Source organism: Protopterus annectens, chromosome 12.part0 (genome assembly GCF_019279795.1).
Source record: "Protopterus annectens isolate FY-2018-M chromosome 12.part0, PAN1.0, whole genome shotgun sequence".
In the NCBI taxonomy this organism is placed as follows: domain Eukaryota; kingdom Metazoa; phylum Chordata; order Ceratodontiformes; family Protopteridae; genus Protopterus; species Protopterus annectens.
In genome coordinates, this window is record NC_056746.1 from 271,872,773 (window position 1) to 271,892,384 (window position 19,612).

The window sequence follows — 19,612 nt, forward strand, 5'->3', positions numbered from 1 at the left end:
CTTCACCCTAATAACTCAGAAATGAGGCATCTTGAAGGTCGGCCTGTTTGCCTCCCTGACCAACCATCAGCTCAGTAAATTCTGCACCAGGGAGCATCACTGCATGGCTTGGAAAATGGATGCCCTGTCCTTTCCCTGGGTCAGTCTATTGGTCTGTGCCTTTCCTCCACTACCTCTCAACCCCAGGGTACTGCTCAAAATAAAGGAGGAAAAACTGAGGACAATTCTTATAGCTCCAGATTTGCCTCGCCAGCACTGGTACCCCTTGCTGCACAGCCTGTCCCCACTGCCACCACGGTATCTTCCCCCAGATTCCAAACCTCCTGACCCAGAGGGGAAGGGAAATTCATGCATCCCCAATTGCAGACACTCAATTTGGCAGTTTGGCTTATTCCCTAACCCTGGATCAATCTGCCAACCTCAGTAAACGGGTTGTAGAGGTTATCCATGAGGCCAGATGCCGTAGCACTAGAAAGTCTTATGCTAACAAATGGAAAAGGTTCTGCACCTGGATCCAGGCTAAGGGAGATAATATGGCACAATCCTCCCTCCCTCTCATTCTGGAATACTTAGTTGACCTACTACCCAGTGGCCTCTCATTCTCCTCTATATAAATTCGGGCCTCTGCTATTTCTGTTCATTTCTACACTGATCAGCCCCTTTTCACACACCCTTTGATCAAACAGCTCCTTAGAGGAGCTAGTAACCTGAGGCCACCCAGAAGGGCACCAACCCCAGCTTGGGATCTTAACTTTGCATTGGAAAAGCTCACCCTGCCCCCTTTTGAACCAGCTTCTCCTGCAGAGCTAAAATTTCTCTCCTGGAAGACAGCATTTCTTCTGGCTATCACTTCAGCCAGAAGATTCTCTGAGCTGCAAGTGCTCATGGCTGTGGAACCCTTCATCATCTTCCATGCTGACAGAGTATCCCTCAGAACTAACCCATCCTTCATGCCCAAGGTGGTGTCCAGTGTGGCTTTCAACCAATGCATTCATTTGCTCACCTTCTTTGCTAATCCCAGAACAAGAGGGAAAGGATTTTGCACTCTCTAGATGTGCACAAACAGCTCAGATTCTGTCTGGACAGGACTAAATCCTTCAAAAAGTCTAATCAATTGTTGGTTAGCTTTGCTACAGGGGCAGAAGGCAAAGCCATCTCCAAGGAAACCATTTCCAAATGGATAGCACATTGCATCCATTTTTGCTACAAACAGCATGGTAAGCCTCCCCCCAAGGGGTCAGGACACACTCCACCAGAGCAGCCTCCACCTCTGCAGCTTTCCTCAGAGGAGTTCCAAATGGATAGCACATTGCATCCATTTTTGCTACAAACAGCATGGTAAGCCTCCCCCCAAGGGGTCAGGACACACTCCACCAGAGCAGCCTCCACCTCTGCAGCTTTCCTCAGAGGAGTTCCCACCTGGGACGTCCTGGAGGCTGCCACCTGGACATCTGTTTACACCTTTACCAAACATTACCACCTGCCTTTCTTCTCCAAATTCAGGGCAGGGTTTGCCTCTGCCGTCTTACAGGGCATCCTAGCCAGCCCCTAATTTCTTGACTGCCTCCACCCATTTCCTCAGCTTTGGGAATCAACCCAAATGTGATGACTGCAACACTGAAACACGAAGAACAGAGTAGTCGTATACACTTAACTTAAATGTAGATGTTAGTGTATTCACTGTTGCAATCCTGGTTTCCCTCTGACCATCCCCCCTTCTCTTTCCTTACAAGGAACATACTGGTATTTACTTTCTACTGGTGGGGTTCCCACCAGAACCTGGCCTCCTAATTGGGGGCCCCTGACAGGGCAGGGCAAGAAAAATTAATGTAATGCCGTCGGCTGCCTTACTTTATACTACTGATAACCTGACGTCAGTCCTGAAGCAGCAGCAACCGACGCAGAAATACTAAGCCTCTGGTATTTGTGCCGGCGGAGGGCTACCCTGGCAGGGACATCCCAAATGTCATGACTGCAACAGTAAATACACTTGAACATCTACATTTATGGTAAGTGTACACAACTGTACTTTCCAAGTCGGACTTTTCCAGTAAACAAATGTTAAATAAAAATAAACTTTCTGTCTGGCCATTACTTCATCCCATTTCATGTTCTGTACAACTGAACTTCTTTTCATAATGTTTTACTCTCATTTATTGCACTGGTAGATTTTCAAGCTATTGAATTTTATTATCTGCATTGCCTATAAAGTTAGTTGGTGACATTTTTAGAATATAAATGTGGATGAATATCTGTATGCAGTTAATATTCTTGTTCTAAACTTTTTCAAATAATTTATTCATTTCTGCTTAAACTGACTCAGTAAGGATGTTTTGTTGATTATGTATTTTGCTGCTGATCTATTTTCACTTGATTTGCCAGTTTTCCTCATGTGACCTACTTCTAGTCTTCAAGTAGTTCAGAGTGCCTTGCTTATTATTTTATATTTTTAGCACAGATAATGCATTTAAAATGTTTTTTTTTTCTTACCGTAGAATTGGATTGGTGATATCCGAGCTGGATCTGCTGTTTCCTATGGGAATCTCATCAAATCTAGCTACCATCGGATTGCCTTCAGTACTGACTGTACAGGTAAAATCATCTGCTTCTTAGCTGTGTGTGTAATGAGTGCAACCTTTTGTACAACATCATACATCACTGTTGTGCAGGCCTGCTGTGGTGTTCATTTTGGGCTGCTAAGAATTTTTCTGTCTTATCTCTGCATCTTCTAACCAGTTGCCTTGTGAGTGAATAAGTGTGATCGCAACTAGCACTATATCCCTTCAATCGTCTACTGTCTTCCTTCTTACTAGGTATCCACACGTTTTTTTCTCCATCCATTATCCCCTTGTCCTCAAGAAGTTATAGTTGTGTTTGCTGCAAGTTAAATTGGATTGGGGATTAAAAAAAATGTTAAATTTAAGTCTTGAGTGCTTTTATTAACACGCAAAGTCTGAAGCAGCAACTGCATACCAGATTAACCCGCCAGGCGGCAAGAAAGTACGGTCATGCTGAATGAAGTAAAAATCAGATACTGATACTTTCCGTTTACTTGTCAAAACAGAGGAATTTAAGGAACGTGTACTGGAAATGATTTGGGTTCTTAGAGAAGATGGCCATTTCTTCACAATGGTTAGATAGAGGATGGGATAAATTGAAAATAAAGTTTAAAAGCAGAAATAAGGACAAAAATAATATGGAAAAGATGCAATAGGGATTATTTACAGAGGTTGTCAGTGTCTGGTAATGCAGAGGAAGTACAGAACAAAGGAAGGAGAAACTGCCGAGTGCTAAAGAGAAAATAAGGTATAATAATTGGATAATGTGCTTGAGTTTAGAAAGGTTGCCATTAAGCAGTTAATTCTGATCACCACAGAGCTCAAAAAACTCTCAGGATTACTTAGGCAACAGAAAATTGAGTTCTTGCCAAACTTATAGAGCCTATGACAGGAAAACAAACCAGAATATCCTGTAGAAGTATTAGAGATATTCTAGAAAAAATATGCATTTCTTTGTAAAGCCGAGGATTGGAGAAACCTAGAAAAAAAAACCAAATGGCAATATTTATGGCGGCTTTATCTGTGCCAAGGTTAAAGAAGACGAGGCTCAAGAATTAATATCTAAGATAGGGAGGGAAGAGAAAATGGTGATGTATTTATCCATCAGCAGGGAAGTCTAAAGGAACAGATGACATTCCTGTGTAAATCTGAACGGGAGTAGGGAAGAAAGTAATAAAGATCTGGAAAGTTTTGTTTCACAGTATTTTAAAAGGAAGGATAATATCGGCATCTTGGAAGAAATCAGAGGTGGCTGTATTACCCAAAAAGAGTAAAAACCCTTCAGACTCTACTTTATGTAGACTAATTTAAATTTTAAACCATGATTATATAGTGGTTATCTCTGTGCTAGCTGAAAGAATGGAAAAGCTGTTGCCAAAATTGATAGATAATAGATCAATGTGGTTTTGTAAAGGCGAGACAAACGTGATAATATTAGAGTAATGCTGATAATCCAGAGGGATACAGAGCGTATAAAAATGCTGGTATTGTTGGTGGGTTGTGATGAAGAGCCAGATGGAATTTTATGAATAAGGCAGTGGTAGCCTTTGCATTTCGTGGCAGAACATTAGAGTTAATTAGGAAGGTCTATGAAGAGTCAGAAGCAGTAATTAAAGTGGGAGGGTTTCTCTCCAAAAGTAGTGTTTGAACAGAGGAATCACTCAGGGGTGTCCTCTTCCCTCCTTCTTGTTTGATTTATACTTAGAGCCAGTGACAAAGAAAATAAGGGACTCACAAGATATCACTGGTATGGTACTCAAAAGTTAGTTTTATTCCCAAATAAACATGTCTGTGATAAATCTAAAAAAGGACATTTCACTACTGTGGGATATTTTGAGACTGCTTCATATTTTTTTTTTCAGAATATAAAGAACATGGTGATTTAAAAAATAAAGAAAAAAAGGTTATATGGTAAACTGTGTCCCCACATGTGAATTGGGTCAGCAGTACCCATATCTATGGGGATATGATAAGATGAATTGTTTAGGAGTATGGATTAAAAAGGTTTCTGTTATCACACATAAGGATATATGGAAGGAGACTTAACAAAAGATAGTACAAAAACTGAGTGTCTGGTAGACCTTGATCCTGGATATGAAGAGTAAGATGCAAGCAGTGAAAATGTATCTTTTTCCTTTTGTTTTGTACACAAGTCAGGCATATTTTTATCTACCAGAGGAAAAGTTGTGGACCATAATTAATAAGGAGTTGAAGGATTTTGTTTTGGAAGGGAAGAGGGTACGAGTTAAGTAGGATATGTGATTTTGGTCTATAAAACATGGTGACTTAAGCCTGCCTGATATGAACGGATACTTTAGAGCTGCACGGTTAAGGTAACTTATGTAACATAAGCAGAAGGTTATATCTCAAAGTGTAAAGTGATGATGACAAAACTAGTGAAGTTTGGGAGATGAGGAGAGAATAGGATTTTGAATGCAGGTCCCCAAGGAGAATAACAATGACAGAATATTATATTTATAAAGCAGCAGAAAGTATTCTAATAAGTCCAAGACCTACAATTACCGGAGAGCCCACATTCTGCCTCTTGGTAATCATCTTGGGATTAGTGCTTCTGTTTTGCTGTTGATAACAGAAGGAGCATAAGAACATAATTTCCTGGAGACTGCTGATCACCAGAAAGCCTAATAACTGCTTCTTGTGTGCCAGTTTGGAATTTGTGTGTATATTTTTCTTCTGGTGAGAGAAGGAGCCGAGTGCGTAGATTCTGGACTCATTCTGGTTGTGAAGGGAGTGGCTGTGTTTGACTTTCCTGATTGGTCTGTTTTTTTTCAAGGCATGTACCAGAAAAAGGCTACAACAATTCTACAGACCCTTACATCATCTGGGACGACACTGTGGATCACCAAACAGGCTGTGACCTGCTTCTCATCTTGGGATTGGTGCTACTGTTTTGCTTCTGGTGAGAGAAGAAGCAACGGAGCATTGTATCCCAACAGTGTGAAGCTGTGTTGAGACCAACACTAATAGCAGCCCAGCAGTAGCCATTCAGATGACTTCCCTCTTTTCATCATTCTTGACAAGCTAATTCTTTCTGATTTGCTTCTGACTTAAGAATATCTGCCTAAATACTTTATCCATAAATTATCAGGCTCTACTTAAGAATATCTGCCTAAATACTTTATCCATAAATTATCAGGCTCTACTTATTAGTTTCCCCTCAAGTGAAAACTTAAAAATATAAAAGCACCTATAAAATATATCCCCTATAAAAAGCACCATTGAAATTTCACCAGAACCTAGTTGCACACAGGGCAAGTTCACATTGAAAAGCATTGTCCCCAGAGTTGCAAACTGGATACTCCTGAGATTACTTTACATTCTCACTCTAGCTGTCTAATTAATAAAAAAAGGGTATGCTGCCATGGATATGAGCTTTCCCACTATCTCTGCTACCACCTTGGTGAGTATGGACATCCTGAGGGAGTGCAGAAATGTTCGTGTTTACTGACAACCAGTTAATTCTCAAATAAATTTATATGGTATGTGACATATGTATTTACACAATGTCACTGGAGGCAAAGTTCTCACATAAAAGCACTATTAATGTCAATAAGATTGCTAGTAATACACATGCAACACCCATCACACACAATTCAAAGCAGGACACATAGACCCACATATGCTGAGGCAATTAAAAGTACACTTCCTAAACCCCAAAGACCTCTTAGATGAAGTATACATAACAAACACCCTCAGCAACCCCGAATGCACTCATTCAAAACAACACCCACATCAACACACATCTCATGGTACCTCTGCAAGACCATAAGGCAACCCACCACAGAATCCAACATTCTGGTCATTGGATACTCCATTGTGAGATGCACTAATGTCCCTCTCACCAGGCTGAGTAAGGAGAAAGTCAGTCGGTGTTTATCAGGGGCCAGGATCCACCACATTGCGCATCAGCTTGACTCTGTCATAGTCCATATGGGTGTAAATGACCTTAGGCACATCTACCTAGACTATGCGAAGAGAGACGTGATGGAGCTCTTGATATATGTGTCCCAGGCTGGTATGAGCCTAGCATTGATCAGCATTTTACCTTATCCAAGGATGATGCTACAATATGAACAAAAGTTGACTGAGTTTAATAATTGGCTTAGTTTCTGGTGTCATTCTAAGGGGGTGCAATATTTGTCAGCATGGAAAGAGATTGTCAGCAGACCACACTGCTGTACCAGGATGGTTTGCACTTCTCCCCTTTAGACTTTCAAATATTAGCTAAAACCTTGTCCTTCCCCATACCAAACTAAAAGTATGTCTGACGTAGCAAATCAAAATCAAGAAAATCCAAAGGTGTTACTGCTCAATGCTAGGAGTCTAAACAAAAAAAACTGAAGTAGTTAGAAACTCTCTTCATCCTAGAAAATACTGATGCCTGTGTGGTCACTGAGTTATGGTTTAAAGCCACAGAGAGCACACCAACAGACAGGGACTAAAGGTGGAGGTGCCTCGATTAAAATCAAAATAAATATACCTCAAGGCTGGTTAAACAGGACAATGCACTTGAGCTTCTCCACGTTCTCATCACCATAGGCAAAATCCAGTGCCACTTCCTTGCAAGCTATAGGTCCCCCTGTATGACCCAGGAAACGCATACTCTGTATTTAAACTTATTGGAAATGCACTGCATCCAACCAATACCATATTCATGGGCAATTTTAATTACCCAACTATTAACTGGGAATTGTATACAACACCAAACATAGAGGCACAGAGATTCTGGATTTGTAAACACAAATTCCCTAGACCAGATTGTCAGTACATCAACAAGGGGTGCAACAATACTGGATGTGGTCCTCACTAATATGTGAGAGTGCTGCACACCCCCTAGTGTATTGTCTTCTCCGGTAAGGTCAGACCACAAAATAGTCTCGTCTGAAGTAAAAAAAAAAATAAAACCTGGAAACACCGGCTAACCCTGGAATAATCTGGAACTACTCTAAGGCTGACTTCCTATTATTGTCATAACCTGGCAAAATTTCAAGCCCCCATAAACTGTTAAGAACACTGCAGCCTTAGAACTGTTCACAGAAGCCCTATACAAGAATGTTAATAGCTGCTAGCTGCATAAAGGCAGCTGTACCCACCAGGAAGGAGTAGAGAACTACCTTAAAACAAGCCACCCTGGTGGAATCACAAAATCAGTCGGCTGTATAACAGGAGGAAGAAAATCATGGCAAAAATTAGGAGGTGCAGCAAGTAGCAGTATGAAAACACTCTCTCATCAAACTGAACAAACAACTCAAAAGGACAAATGGTCTACCAAAGCCAAATTTGAGGTAAAGTTGACATCCCAGGCCAAGGACAACCGCAAGGCATTCTTTAGCTATGTCCACAAACTCAAAGGCAACACACAATTGTTTGCAAAGCTCATTGTAAACTGAGCCACCTATACTGAGGCAGAAGATATAGCAAACCTACTGGCCGAGAAATTCAGCTCCAACATTCTCCATCAACCTTCCCTCAGGAAATACCATCACATATAACTCCCACTGCTATCATTAGGGAACAGGTCATTAATACTCTAAGACCAAGAACACTGCATCAGTGGGCCCAGACAATAATATAGGATTCCTTCTAAATAGCATGAAACTTGTTCTATCAGGTCCACTGGAATTGGTATTTAACCGTAGCCTCCATACAGGTTTTGTGCCTCATGAATGAAGAACAGCAACAGTCATCTCTCTGCACAAAGGTGTGCCAACTACAGACCCCATAAGTCTCTCTTGTCTTATGCAAAGTCTGGAAATAATTATCATGGAAATGATCAGTAATGACATAAGAAACCTGCAGACACTGGACCTAACACAATTTGGTTTCATCAAGGGCAGATAATGCCTACTCAACTTGGTGAACTACTTTGAGAAGGCCACCAAAGCAATGAATGAATGCAAAATGGTTAACACTGCCTACATTGACCTGGCCAAGGCATTTGACACAATCCCCCACTCGGGCATTGTAGACAATCTAAAGAGGTTAGGTGCAAACAATTATGCCACCCGGTAGATAAAGGTGGCTCACAGACAGGACCCTGGAAGTTAGAAGTGAGGACTTCATAGATGCAAAGAGGCCAGTCACAAGCAAAGTCCCTTGTGAATCAGTCCTGGGACCTCTCCTTTTTGGCATTTACATCTCTAAAGTCAAGGCCAATGTCCATGGCCTGTGGCTGACTAAATTTGCAGATGGTTGCAAATTAGGAGCAGTCATTGAATCTTCTACCTGCACAAATGTTCTCCAGGAAGGGGTGACACAAACAAACAATTCATGCCAGAGCTGTGGATTAAAAGTAAATGCCAGGAAATGCATAATAGTATCCTTTGGAAAGTCATCCACCTTTGTGACTATCATATGGACAACATACTCCTAAAGAGGTGACCCAGTAGTCAGGGACTTGAGGGCACACATGGACAGTAATCTCTCCTTTGACCATCACAGGTCTACAGTAGTGAGGAAATAATTCTGTATTGTGCAACTTATAAACAAAGGTGTGGCATCTGTGTCCAAGGAAGTCATTGTTCCACTGTATCTGGAATTCGTCAGACCTATAATTGAGTTCAGTGCCCCCTTTGGTATGTTTCTAACTGGGCGTATCCAACAATTGGAACATCCACTGAGATTTCTCATTAAAAGAATACAGGGTGTAAGTAACATGTCCTCTGCATACAACCTCAAGGCCCTATCCCTGTATTCTGTCTCCTACAGGCTGTTGAGGAGAGATTTTTGCCTGGCATACAATGCGCTGTCAGACCCCATTCTGTTGGATCTTCTACATATCCACAAAAACAAACAGCACTAGAATTACCCATTCAAAATTCTTAAACCTTACCTGTGATGTAAATAGGACCTGCTGGAGAGACTGGTAGGTATCCCAGAGACAACTACTTCTATGGAACAGGGTCCCCATCCATGTGAGCCAGAGATCCTTCCTAAACCAGTTCATGTGTAACTTGGAGAATTGGATGGGGAACAGGAAATTCTTCCCTAGTTTGGCACCCATCTCTAATGGACACAGGCAGCCTGTAAATGGTTAATCACCCAGGCTTCTGCTTGTGTTTTACTTCCCAAGCCCCTGCTTACACTTATCAAGGGTACATGAACTTGTTGGAGATTTGGGATGCAAGGCTAGTCATAAAAAGGCCGTATTGGTCATTAGCTGTGTAATCACGTATTCACCTGTTTAAGCCATCATTAAATGGAGAAAGGAGGTTTTTGCCACTAGGGAGGACTGCAAATAGGGATACAGAAAACACGTGAGAGACGTATGGCATCAAAGGAACCAAGGCATTGGGCACGAATGCCTAGAAAGGGAAAGGTAGGAGTTAGAGACTGTCTTCCCTAGCAGTGACTGATGTCAGAGTATAGGCAGAGAGAAAGGGATAGGGTATTGCTAAGTGAACGATCTGCTTTGTTACTGTTTTATTCAAGTCTGGAACAGGAGCTGCTCTTAAAAAATTGATAGTTAGTAGGACATGTGAAATATTGCATGATGACTATAAGAATTAATCAAAGGAGGTTAGAAAAGATTGGGAATAGGGACCGGAAAGGCAATTTGCAAAGGAACATTAGGAGGACATATGTATTTGTTCCAAGTATGCAACAAAGTCCAGATGGTTTAATATTTTTGCTTGAAGTATTTGCATAGGTATTTTTATAACCCAAGCAGGCGTTGGCAAAATGTTCCTAGAGTAGATAGAAAATGCTAGCGGTAGAATGGGAGAGAGAGAGAGATAACTAGGAACATGTTTTGGGGAGTGTAATGAGTTGGCAGATTTTAAAAATTCCCTACAGAATACTCTGCTGATAATGTTGGTGAAGCAAATCGTTATAAACAAGGAAATTATTCTTTTGAGCTGGGACACAGTCTGAATTACTTGGATATAGTAAGGCCTTACTAAGCAATTACTTGGATATAGTAAGGCCTTACTAAGCAATTACTTGGATATAGTAAGGCCTTACTAAGCAATTGTTTGGATATAGTAAGGCCTTACGAAGTTTAATGCTATTGGCTGATGAAAATAGCAATTAGTAGAAAATGGAATTCAAAATCAAAATCGGCAGCTTTCTGCAATTGAACTGAATGTTGTGAGGAAGATAAAAGAACTGGATATGGAATCTTTAAAAAAGGGAAGGAGCAAGCTGCATAGAAATAAATGGAATTTGTAGGAACAATACATGCAGAATAACGTTCAGGAGGAGTGAGGTTTAAGGGAAGGCAGGAAATCGGCAACTTAATGTTGGTGGGAATTATAAAAGTAAACGTATATGTAATACATAATGTATGATAATGAAAAGTATTTTATGTTTTTTTCTTCTGTTTCTCCCTCCAAAAAAATCAGTGCCACCTGTTTTTAGAAATGTTTAGGTGATTTGCTCATAGGTAGATTTGTGGTGTTGAGACCAGGCATGCCAGCAGATTTATTTATATAATATGATTTAATTTTTATAAATTTGTCTGGTCTGGATGTGAGGATGATGAGCGTATTAGAAAATAATTTTATTTTTCTAGCGCTTTTCTTGTACTCCCAGCTTTTAATTTATTCTGAATTTGTTATACTGGGAGTCATTATTTCAGTAATTAATACAAAATAATGAAGGAGAATGTGAATGAATGACCCTGCCTGGTACTTTCTTCAAGAGAAAATGAAAGCAAAATTGTAATGCTGATCCAAATCTAGGCAGGAGTATTACTCAATGCTTCCGTCACTCTCAAGTGCTGGAGAATCCCTGTGGTTGTTGCATGATATCAAAAATAAGTATAAACCGTCTGAAGCTCAGTAGTAATGGTTACCCAGTGCAGATGAGAATTTTCACAGGTCTGAGAGTAATTAAACATGGCTTTAACATTCTTTTTACTGTATCTGCTTTTTTAAAATGCCAACTTGATCTTTTGAATCATTCTTGGAATTAAGGGTGCACACCTGTTAGCCAAGATTACTTTTGACATACATAAATAGTTTGCGAAGTATTGTGATTTATTAGATTTTGGTTAAACTTTGATAAAATAGGTTGCAGTAGGAGGACTTTTACAACTTGTATAAACATAAACCTCATGGGAAGTATTTTGACAAATGTATTTGTTGAGCCTGATATATCCTGATATATGTACGTATGTATACATATATTCCAACTTAAAAGACACAAGAGTGCCTCCTCGCCAAGAATATCAAAGGCCTGAGTACTATGACATACAAAATTGGTTAAAGATCTATTACTGTTTTCAATCTCATGTAGTCTCCTAAGGTGTGACCTCTGCTTTAGCTTACAGGGCCTTAAATAACTTTGTCCTGAGTGACCTTCTACACATTCACAAAATATATACTACCACAAAGTTGTACTAGAGACTTAATTTTCTAGTGCAACATAAACAAAACCTCCTTCCGGACAGATACCTATCCTCTGGAGAAGACTTCCCCTTCATATTAAATAATCTTTAAACACAACCTGGAAGAATTAATGAGAAAATGTAAATATACCTTATGATTGGCATCCTAATCCCTAATTTAAAGGGGTAACGTAGTGGAGATTCCATTGGTTAGGCTTCAAATTAGCCATCCAGATCACCTGCCTAGTAATAACCTATGAATATACAAGGCCAACTGTTCCAGATGATTTCCATCTTTAGCTTAGTCTCAAGTTCTAAAGAATCCGTTTTATTTATTTAAAGACGAAAGGCCTTAACTGTATGTTTGTGTATCCTGGCATTTCCTTTATGTGCTTCTACATATGGCGACTGTAGTTTCAGTATATAAAACATATGTATTTTTTTTTAATTTAAAAGTGTATTATGTCTTGTACTGTTATACATGTAACTAATGTGTCTGCTTCTTCAGTAGTTAATGAAACAGCTGCATGACTCAGTATCTAGAAAGGATTGCTTGTTGCTCATAAGTGTGAACACTAAACCACAATGTAATATAAACAGTGAAAAGTAAAAAAAGAAAAAATAATTGATTTTTTTTTTTTGGCAAGGGGCTTTGCTCCCTTGCACCTGTCGTGTAGGGAACTGCATCTCCAGCTTTGCTACTTCTATGCACTAACTCTAAGACGAGTGTAAAGGAAATTCCTTCAGAAACTTAAGGGGCAGATTCCAAAAGACCTGCTCTCAGACAAGTCTCTTACTCCAAGACTTGATCTCAGAGTAAATGACTTGTCTGAGAATAAGCCTTTTGGAATCTGCCTCCTGCAGTGTAAGCCTATTTTTAGACACATTACAGAAAAGTTGATCGTTTATACCAAGAACAAGTCTTTTGGAATCAGGGCAGACTTGCACAGGAGTAAGTCACTTAAACTGAGAGCAAGCCTTTTGGAATCGGGCCTCAAGTCTTGCAGGCCAGTTAGGCTATTAAAAGTGCAGACTCTTATTTCTGATTTTCCATACACTTGTCCTGTTTAACTTTAAAGGCGTCCATGTTTGTTGATTCGTAATCCAAAGAGGTAGTTTTAGTCCAGTGACTGGGTAAAGTTTGTGTTAAATACATATCTCTTTGACATCTTTTGTTCTTCTCTTTTGTGAATACTTGTCCTCTATATCTGGTTTAGGTGTGTGGCATTTTAATAGTTAAATCAGTTTCATTCTTAAACTCTACATTTGAAATGTCTCTCATGAAAGAGCATAGCATCCTCTCAATAACATGTAGAGGAAGCTATTTAAATTCAGTCATTTTTTAGTTTGTCTGAATAAGAATGTTCAACTGTATTATTAACCTTTTTCTATACATCTTTTCTGAATTAATTCTAACATGACAGTAGCATCAAGGCTCAAGTGACAAAGGCGTGCATTATATTCTGTTGTAGGTTGTACAATCAAAAAACACAATGTTCGATAGTGCCATAGGGGGTGTGGCCAAGATGAGCACTGAGTAGCAGCAATTCTCTTCAGCTCTGACTCTTCAAATCTTTAATGACGGGTTTTTTTGAAAATAACTGTCCTTTCTTAACCATATGCTAGGACAGTTTAATTTTTTTTTTTTTTTTGAAAATATTTTTTCCTGTTAAAACTACTTTTGATAATATTTGCTTCAGATTACAAAATGAGCTTCCATAAATCTTCTCGTCAAGAATCCCCTGTAAAAAAAAAAAAAAAAAAAAAAAAAAAGGAACTACAATCCTGGTTACTAAATGTTCAAGAATTATCTACAAAAATGGACTTGAAAATAGACAATTTGAAAGAAAAATGTACTCTGCAAATAGAAACCTTACATGAGGATTTACAACAGAAAAATATTTCTGGGATTGAAACAGCCCTGAATGATATGGACAGCAGAATTCAGGAAGATGAACAATATATAGAATTTCTTTTAAAACAAAATACTCTTCTGCAATCAAAAGATGATCTGGAGAACAGGTCACGCAGAAATAACTTTAGAATTTTTGGTCTTCCGGATAATATTGAGGGAAATATGGAAAAGTTCCTGTCTGCCTGAAGTCCTGGAGCTCCCAGAAGCTTTGTCCTATGGTATCAAGAGAGCCCATAGATCTATGCTATCCTCTAGGAACAACAAAAGCAATTCCACAAAGTCTATGATAGTAAGGTTCCTCTCTTCACATGATAAGGAAATCGTGTTAAACTGCGTGGGCAAAATCTTCAGTACCATACACTTTGACAATGACTACTCACCTTTGGATATTTTTGCCTTTAATTAGAGACCTTAAAAAATCTCAAATAAAAAACATTTATTATTTCTGGCCAGACTAAAAATCTTTCATCCGAATGGATCCAAAACGTTTGATGACCTGGACTCTACTCTTTAATTTACTAAAGCCAATAAACTATTGGACAAAACTGAAGAAATGGAATAGAGTGGGCTAATGCCAGTCTTAAAAGAACTGGAGGTAATGCACCTGGAAAACCTTTGACCAAAAAAAAGAAGTTAAAAAAATGAAGATTACCTGTTGTTCAAGCATTTGTGTGGTCTACATTGAAGGACCTTTTATACAACTGTATCTTCATTATTTCTTCATCGTAACATTCTTTATTAAATGAAACTTTAACCAAAACAGATGCAAAATTGGAAGCAGAGTGAAATGAAAATGGGAACTTAGGTGAGCTTATTTAATTGTTTTTTGGTTGGTGTGTGTGTGTGTGTGTGTGTGTGTGTGTGTGTGTGTGTATGTATGTGTATATATATATATATATATATATATATATATATGTGTATGTATATATATATATATATATATATATATATATATATGTGTGTATGTGTATATATATATATATATATATATATATATATATATATATATATTTATATTTATTTATTTTATGTGTAGCGTTGTCTCCTCACCGTTGCATGTAGCCCGTTCGATTCTCAGTTAGAGCGTCTTCTGTGTGGCGACATGCGTGAATGGGCATTCCTTCATTGAAGGTTGTGTGTTAGGCCCGGCAAGCCAGTACGCAAAAATCTACTGACAATCATTAGGCGACCCCTAACCGGGAAGAAGCTGAAAGACGCAAACATATATATATATATATATATATATATATATATATATATATATATTTTTTTTTTTTTTTATGAAAAACAATTGTTTTGTTCCTTTGAGAAGGAAAGGAAATGAATGCTGTCTATTCCTGCTTTGTTTAGTTGATTTTTCCCATGAAAATGGATGAATTATTGTTTAGTATATGTTGCTTAATGGTGGTCCCCTGCCTGAGACAGTATTTAAATGTATATGTATTAAAAAAAAATGTGGCTGAGCACTATAGATATGTTGTGAAACTGAAGCTAGTAGTTTAGCTTAACTCTGCTCCTGGACATTCAGTAAATTAATCAGAGGTGGAAAAATCAGTGTGGCTGTAGATTTGGTCGCTCTGTGTTGTTGTAAAAGAAAAATAGAGAAGAGCGCTTGAGAATCTTGATGGAAAATGTGTTGTTTTGGGCACTTTTTGTTTTTGCAATGTAATGCCGGTTGTAATCTTGAAATGGCATGGTGATTGAAGGTGCCATGGATATAGTTTGGCTTTATAATTGATGTGACTTGCAATGGATTTGACAGTTATGTTGAACAGCTGTGTTTATTTAAGTTTGATGAGCAGGGAAGTCCACTGGGCCAAGAATAGCCCTTTTTTCAGTGGAGGCCCGAGGAGAAAAGCTCCACAAAAATTGTAAGTTACATTTCACATGTTACAAAAGGACATACTTCATACAGCTAATTAAACATTTACAGATAAGCTCCATGATATTTGCAATTGGCTTGTCACAGTGTTACAAAAATGAAAAGACATTAATTCAATACAGAAATTTCAACATTTACATGAAGTGAATATTTTTGTTATAAACTCAATTGTAGGTTTAACATTTCAAAATATATAGCTACTTGCCATTAGTAGGTTAGGAAAATATTCTGCATGGAGAGGGTAGTAGTATATTTGAGATTGGAGAGTATAGTACAATAGATATCAGAGAGAAAAATTAAGTTTTTGGTAGGGGGAAGGATTGTTTTGGGTGGGTTGAAGTAATAGTAGAGGTAGTTGGATGAGTCGGTGCAAGATGAAAATGGGGGTGGTGGTTTAAGTTGAAGTGTGGCAAGGGCATTCCCATTTGGAAGAAAGATGAGAGAGTAGCCTAGATTTTAAGTTTGTATGGTTAGGTAGGTTGCGTAGGTGTGTGGGGCGAGAAGTCCGCTGTTTAGCTAAGGAGTGGGACAGCAGTAGATGGCCAGGAGGTTGTGCAGGTTTGTGGAACTGAAGGAGATTTTGTTTTTTGGATCTGAGTGAGCAGTTGGGAATGTAAGGTTTTAAGGGAGTAGCGAGAGCTGGGCAGTTGGCAGGTTTAAAGATGAGCTTGTGGGCAATGGTGAGTTGCAGGTAACTGAGGTAGTTGGGTAGTTCAAGTCAGTTGAGGGTGAGGAGGGAGTGGCAATGGTGAGGTTTTTTGAATTGGTTGCATATTTGGAGATCTTGTGGTAGCAGGATTCAAGTTTGGACCTAAGGCCAAGATGGAGATTGGTGAAAAAGTGGGGCACCATACATAAGGGAAGGAAGTATGAAGGTGGATGCAAGAGCTTGACGGGTAGAGGGGCTTAGGAAGGGGTTTTGCCTGTAGAGGAGACCTAACCTTTGGTGGGTTTTCTTGATTGCGGAGTGGATGTGGGTGTTAGATTTTAGTTCTTCATCAATAATGATGCCAAGAAGCTTGGTGTTGGGGGGCTATTTCAAGGAGGGTGTTGTTTTGGCTCTGTATCGTGAATGTGGATTTGTCAATGGAGTTTTTGGTAGGAGGAAAAACATTAGTTTGGTTTTATTTGCATTTAGTGTCAGATGGTTAGACTGCATCCTGGTTTTGCTAGGAGCACAGAGGGGAGAAGGCTGAGCAATGATTGTTGAGTCATCTGCATACTGGATGATAGAGTCTGGGATGGATTGGTGAAAGTTGTTAATGAATAGGTTGAAGAGAAGAGGGCCAAGAACAGAACCTTGTGGGACACCTGTGGGTGTGGGAAGGAAGGGGGGAGGTTGAGGTTTTCCATTGGACAGCTTGTTGGTGGTTGGACAAGTAGCTGTAAAACCAGGCGATGGTGGCGGGAGAGAGGTGTAGGGTGGAGAGTTAGGATATAAGTAGGGTGTGTGAGATGGTGTTAAAGGCCTTTGACAGATCCAGGAATAGTGTGGATATGAATTTGCCTAAGTCGAGTTCAAGGTTTATGGTTTCAAGAAAGAAAAGAAGGGCAGTCATGGTGCTGTGGCCAGGGTGGAAGCAGTGTTGGGCAGGGGAGAGGAGATTGTGTTAGTTGTGTCAGGAGTTGTGCTTGTATTGTTTTCTCTAGTATTTTAGAAAGAGGGGAAAGGATGGGAATAGGCCTGAAGTTGGTGGTATCGGTGTTTTTGCCACCTTTGTGGAGGGGGATGATGTAAGCATGACGCAAGATAGAAGGGACATATGATTCTTGTATGGATCTATTTATAAGAATAGAGATGGGCTAGGCAATGCTGTTTGCAGATTGTTTAAGGAAGGTGGGTGGGAGGTTGTCAGGTGCATTGCGGTGGGTGGGAGGTTGTCGTCGGGTGCATTGATAGGGTTTGAGAAGTCTTTTTATAGTGCTTGTGGGGATGGGCTTGAGGCAGAAGGATGTGGAGGAAGGTTGATGATTGGGGTGGTGGTTGGGGCAGGAGGGGGTGGTGGTGGTGGAAGGGGGTGGGAAGGAGGCTGATTAATTTAGCTATGTAGTCCATGAAGAATGAGTTGAGCTGGCTGTGTCAAGGTTGCAGAGATTGGGGTCTGGGCAGGGGTTTTCTTTGTTGCCAGGATGCAGCACGGATGAGATGGAGTCCCAGAATTTTTTGGGATTTGTTGAGTGCAAGGATTGAAGTTTGGATTAGTTGGCTTTGAGGTCTTTAATTAGTTTTTTTGTGGAGTTTTATAGTTGCCTATACTCTAGGAGGGTGGTAGGGTTTTTATGTTTTTGATATTGTTTCCATTTTTTGAAACTTTGGTGCAAGGCCAGTTTAGTATATTTTGATAACCATGGGCAGAGATTGGTTTTGATGCATTTGGTTGGGGGGGGGGGGCTTGCTGATTGAGAAAGGGTTAGGAATGAGTGGTTAAAGTCAGAAATGGCATCATCTAGAGGAAGGTTTTTTTAGAGGGGACCAGCCATTATGCTTTAAGCATTCGGAGAAAGTTAGAGAGTTGAAAGAGGAGAGGTTGCATGTTTGGATGTAGTGGTGGTGTTTATGCATTGAAGATGGGAGACTGTTGGTGAAGGCTGGTAGGTGATCGCTGAGAGGATCAGGTAATGTTCCAGCTTTGGTGATGAGGTTTGGGTGAGTTTTTAGGATGCAGTCAATGATGGTACCAGAGGTACCATCTTTATTTGGTCTGGTTGGGGATTGTATTAGTTGGGAGAAGTTGTACAGGTTGGTTGTATGGGATGGGGCTTCAGAGTTAATAGTATTCCAGTTGATGTTGGTATCACAGAGTATATAGGTTTAATTTTTTATATTGGAGGAGAACCAGGACAGGATGTTTTCAAGAGTTTTGATATCACCAGGGGAATATAGAGGGCAGCGATACATATGGACTTGTGGTTGTTTATTTTTAGTGAACCTATTATAATTTCAGCATTGGCAAAGGTTGGTATTTTATTAGAGTAGGGAGTTATGGTATGGGAGGTGGGGTAGATTATTGCTATTCCACCTCCTTTTTTGTGGGCCCTGTCATTGCAAACACTTTCTGGGAGGAGCAGCAGTTGCCAAACGGAAATCAAGCAGTGAGAAGGTTAGCAACTACAGAAATAGGGCAGCCTATCATTTTGGTTTGAGTGTTATGTTTCTGTTTGTTTTTATTATTTGTGCACCAATCGGGAGCTGCAGTTCACTGAGAAGTAAGAAGATAGTGTAGTTATGCCAGGGGTTTTAGAAAGGGAAATGCAGTAAATTATGACTCCGAGTACTAATTAAAAAAGAATGGAATATTGTATAAGCGAGTCCACTACTGGGGAGTCCTGTGAAGCAAGGGCAGAAAAGCCAAGTCAAAAGATGGTGCCTTTCTACATCAGGTTTTTTGATTCAGTATGCAAGTACAATCATAAGTACAAATGGTACTTACAGTTGTGCACACTACTGAGGAGTGCCCATGGGACAGACAAAAACAGAGTGTAGTCAAGCAGAGGTTTTTTAGTATTTAAAGATGGTGCTGCAGCTCAGGGGAGGAATAAGTAAACTCCTCAAGAGGAAGAGGGAGGGAATAGACAGGATTGACAGGGCTGGGAAGCTTACAATAAGATTATGTTAGGAGACCGAGAGAAGTGGGGGGGGGGTGCTAAGAGCCAGGGCTTGGAGAAAGCTGTGAAAAAACGGGTTTGACAGGGCTAGGAAACTTGCAATAGAATTGTGTTAGGAGAACAAGAAAAGCGGGGGGGAGCTATGGACCAGGACTTGGAGAAAGCTGTGAGAAGAGAAATGTTCAACCAGCTAGCCCAGGTCAGTACCTAAAGGTGTCTTTATCGGTGTGAATTCAAAAGCAGATTTAGTAGAGCATCAGGGAAGTGGAATATAAAATAAATGTAAAGCTTTTGGGAAACTG

General features: G+C 39.8%; 1 protein-coding gene across 1 annotated transcript in view; it reads left to right on the top strand.

Annotated features, from left to right (window-relative positions):
* Positions 1 to 19,612, top strand: part of LOC122816501 (coronin-7-like) — a 3,324,782-nt gene that overhangs the window by 237,128 nt on the left and 3,068,042 nt on the right. The window contains exon 2 of the mRNA XM_044089332.1: positions 2,496 to 2,592. Within this exon, the coding sequence (XP_043945267.1) occupies positions 2,496 to 2,592 (97 nt within the window). The remainder of the gene's footprint in view (positions 1 to 2,495; positions 2,593 to 19,612) is intronic.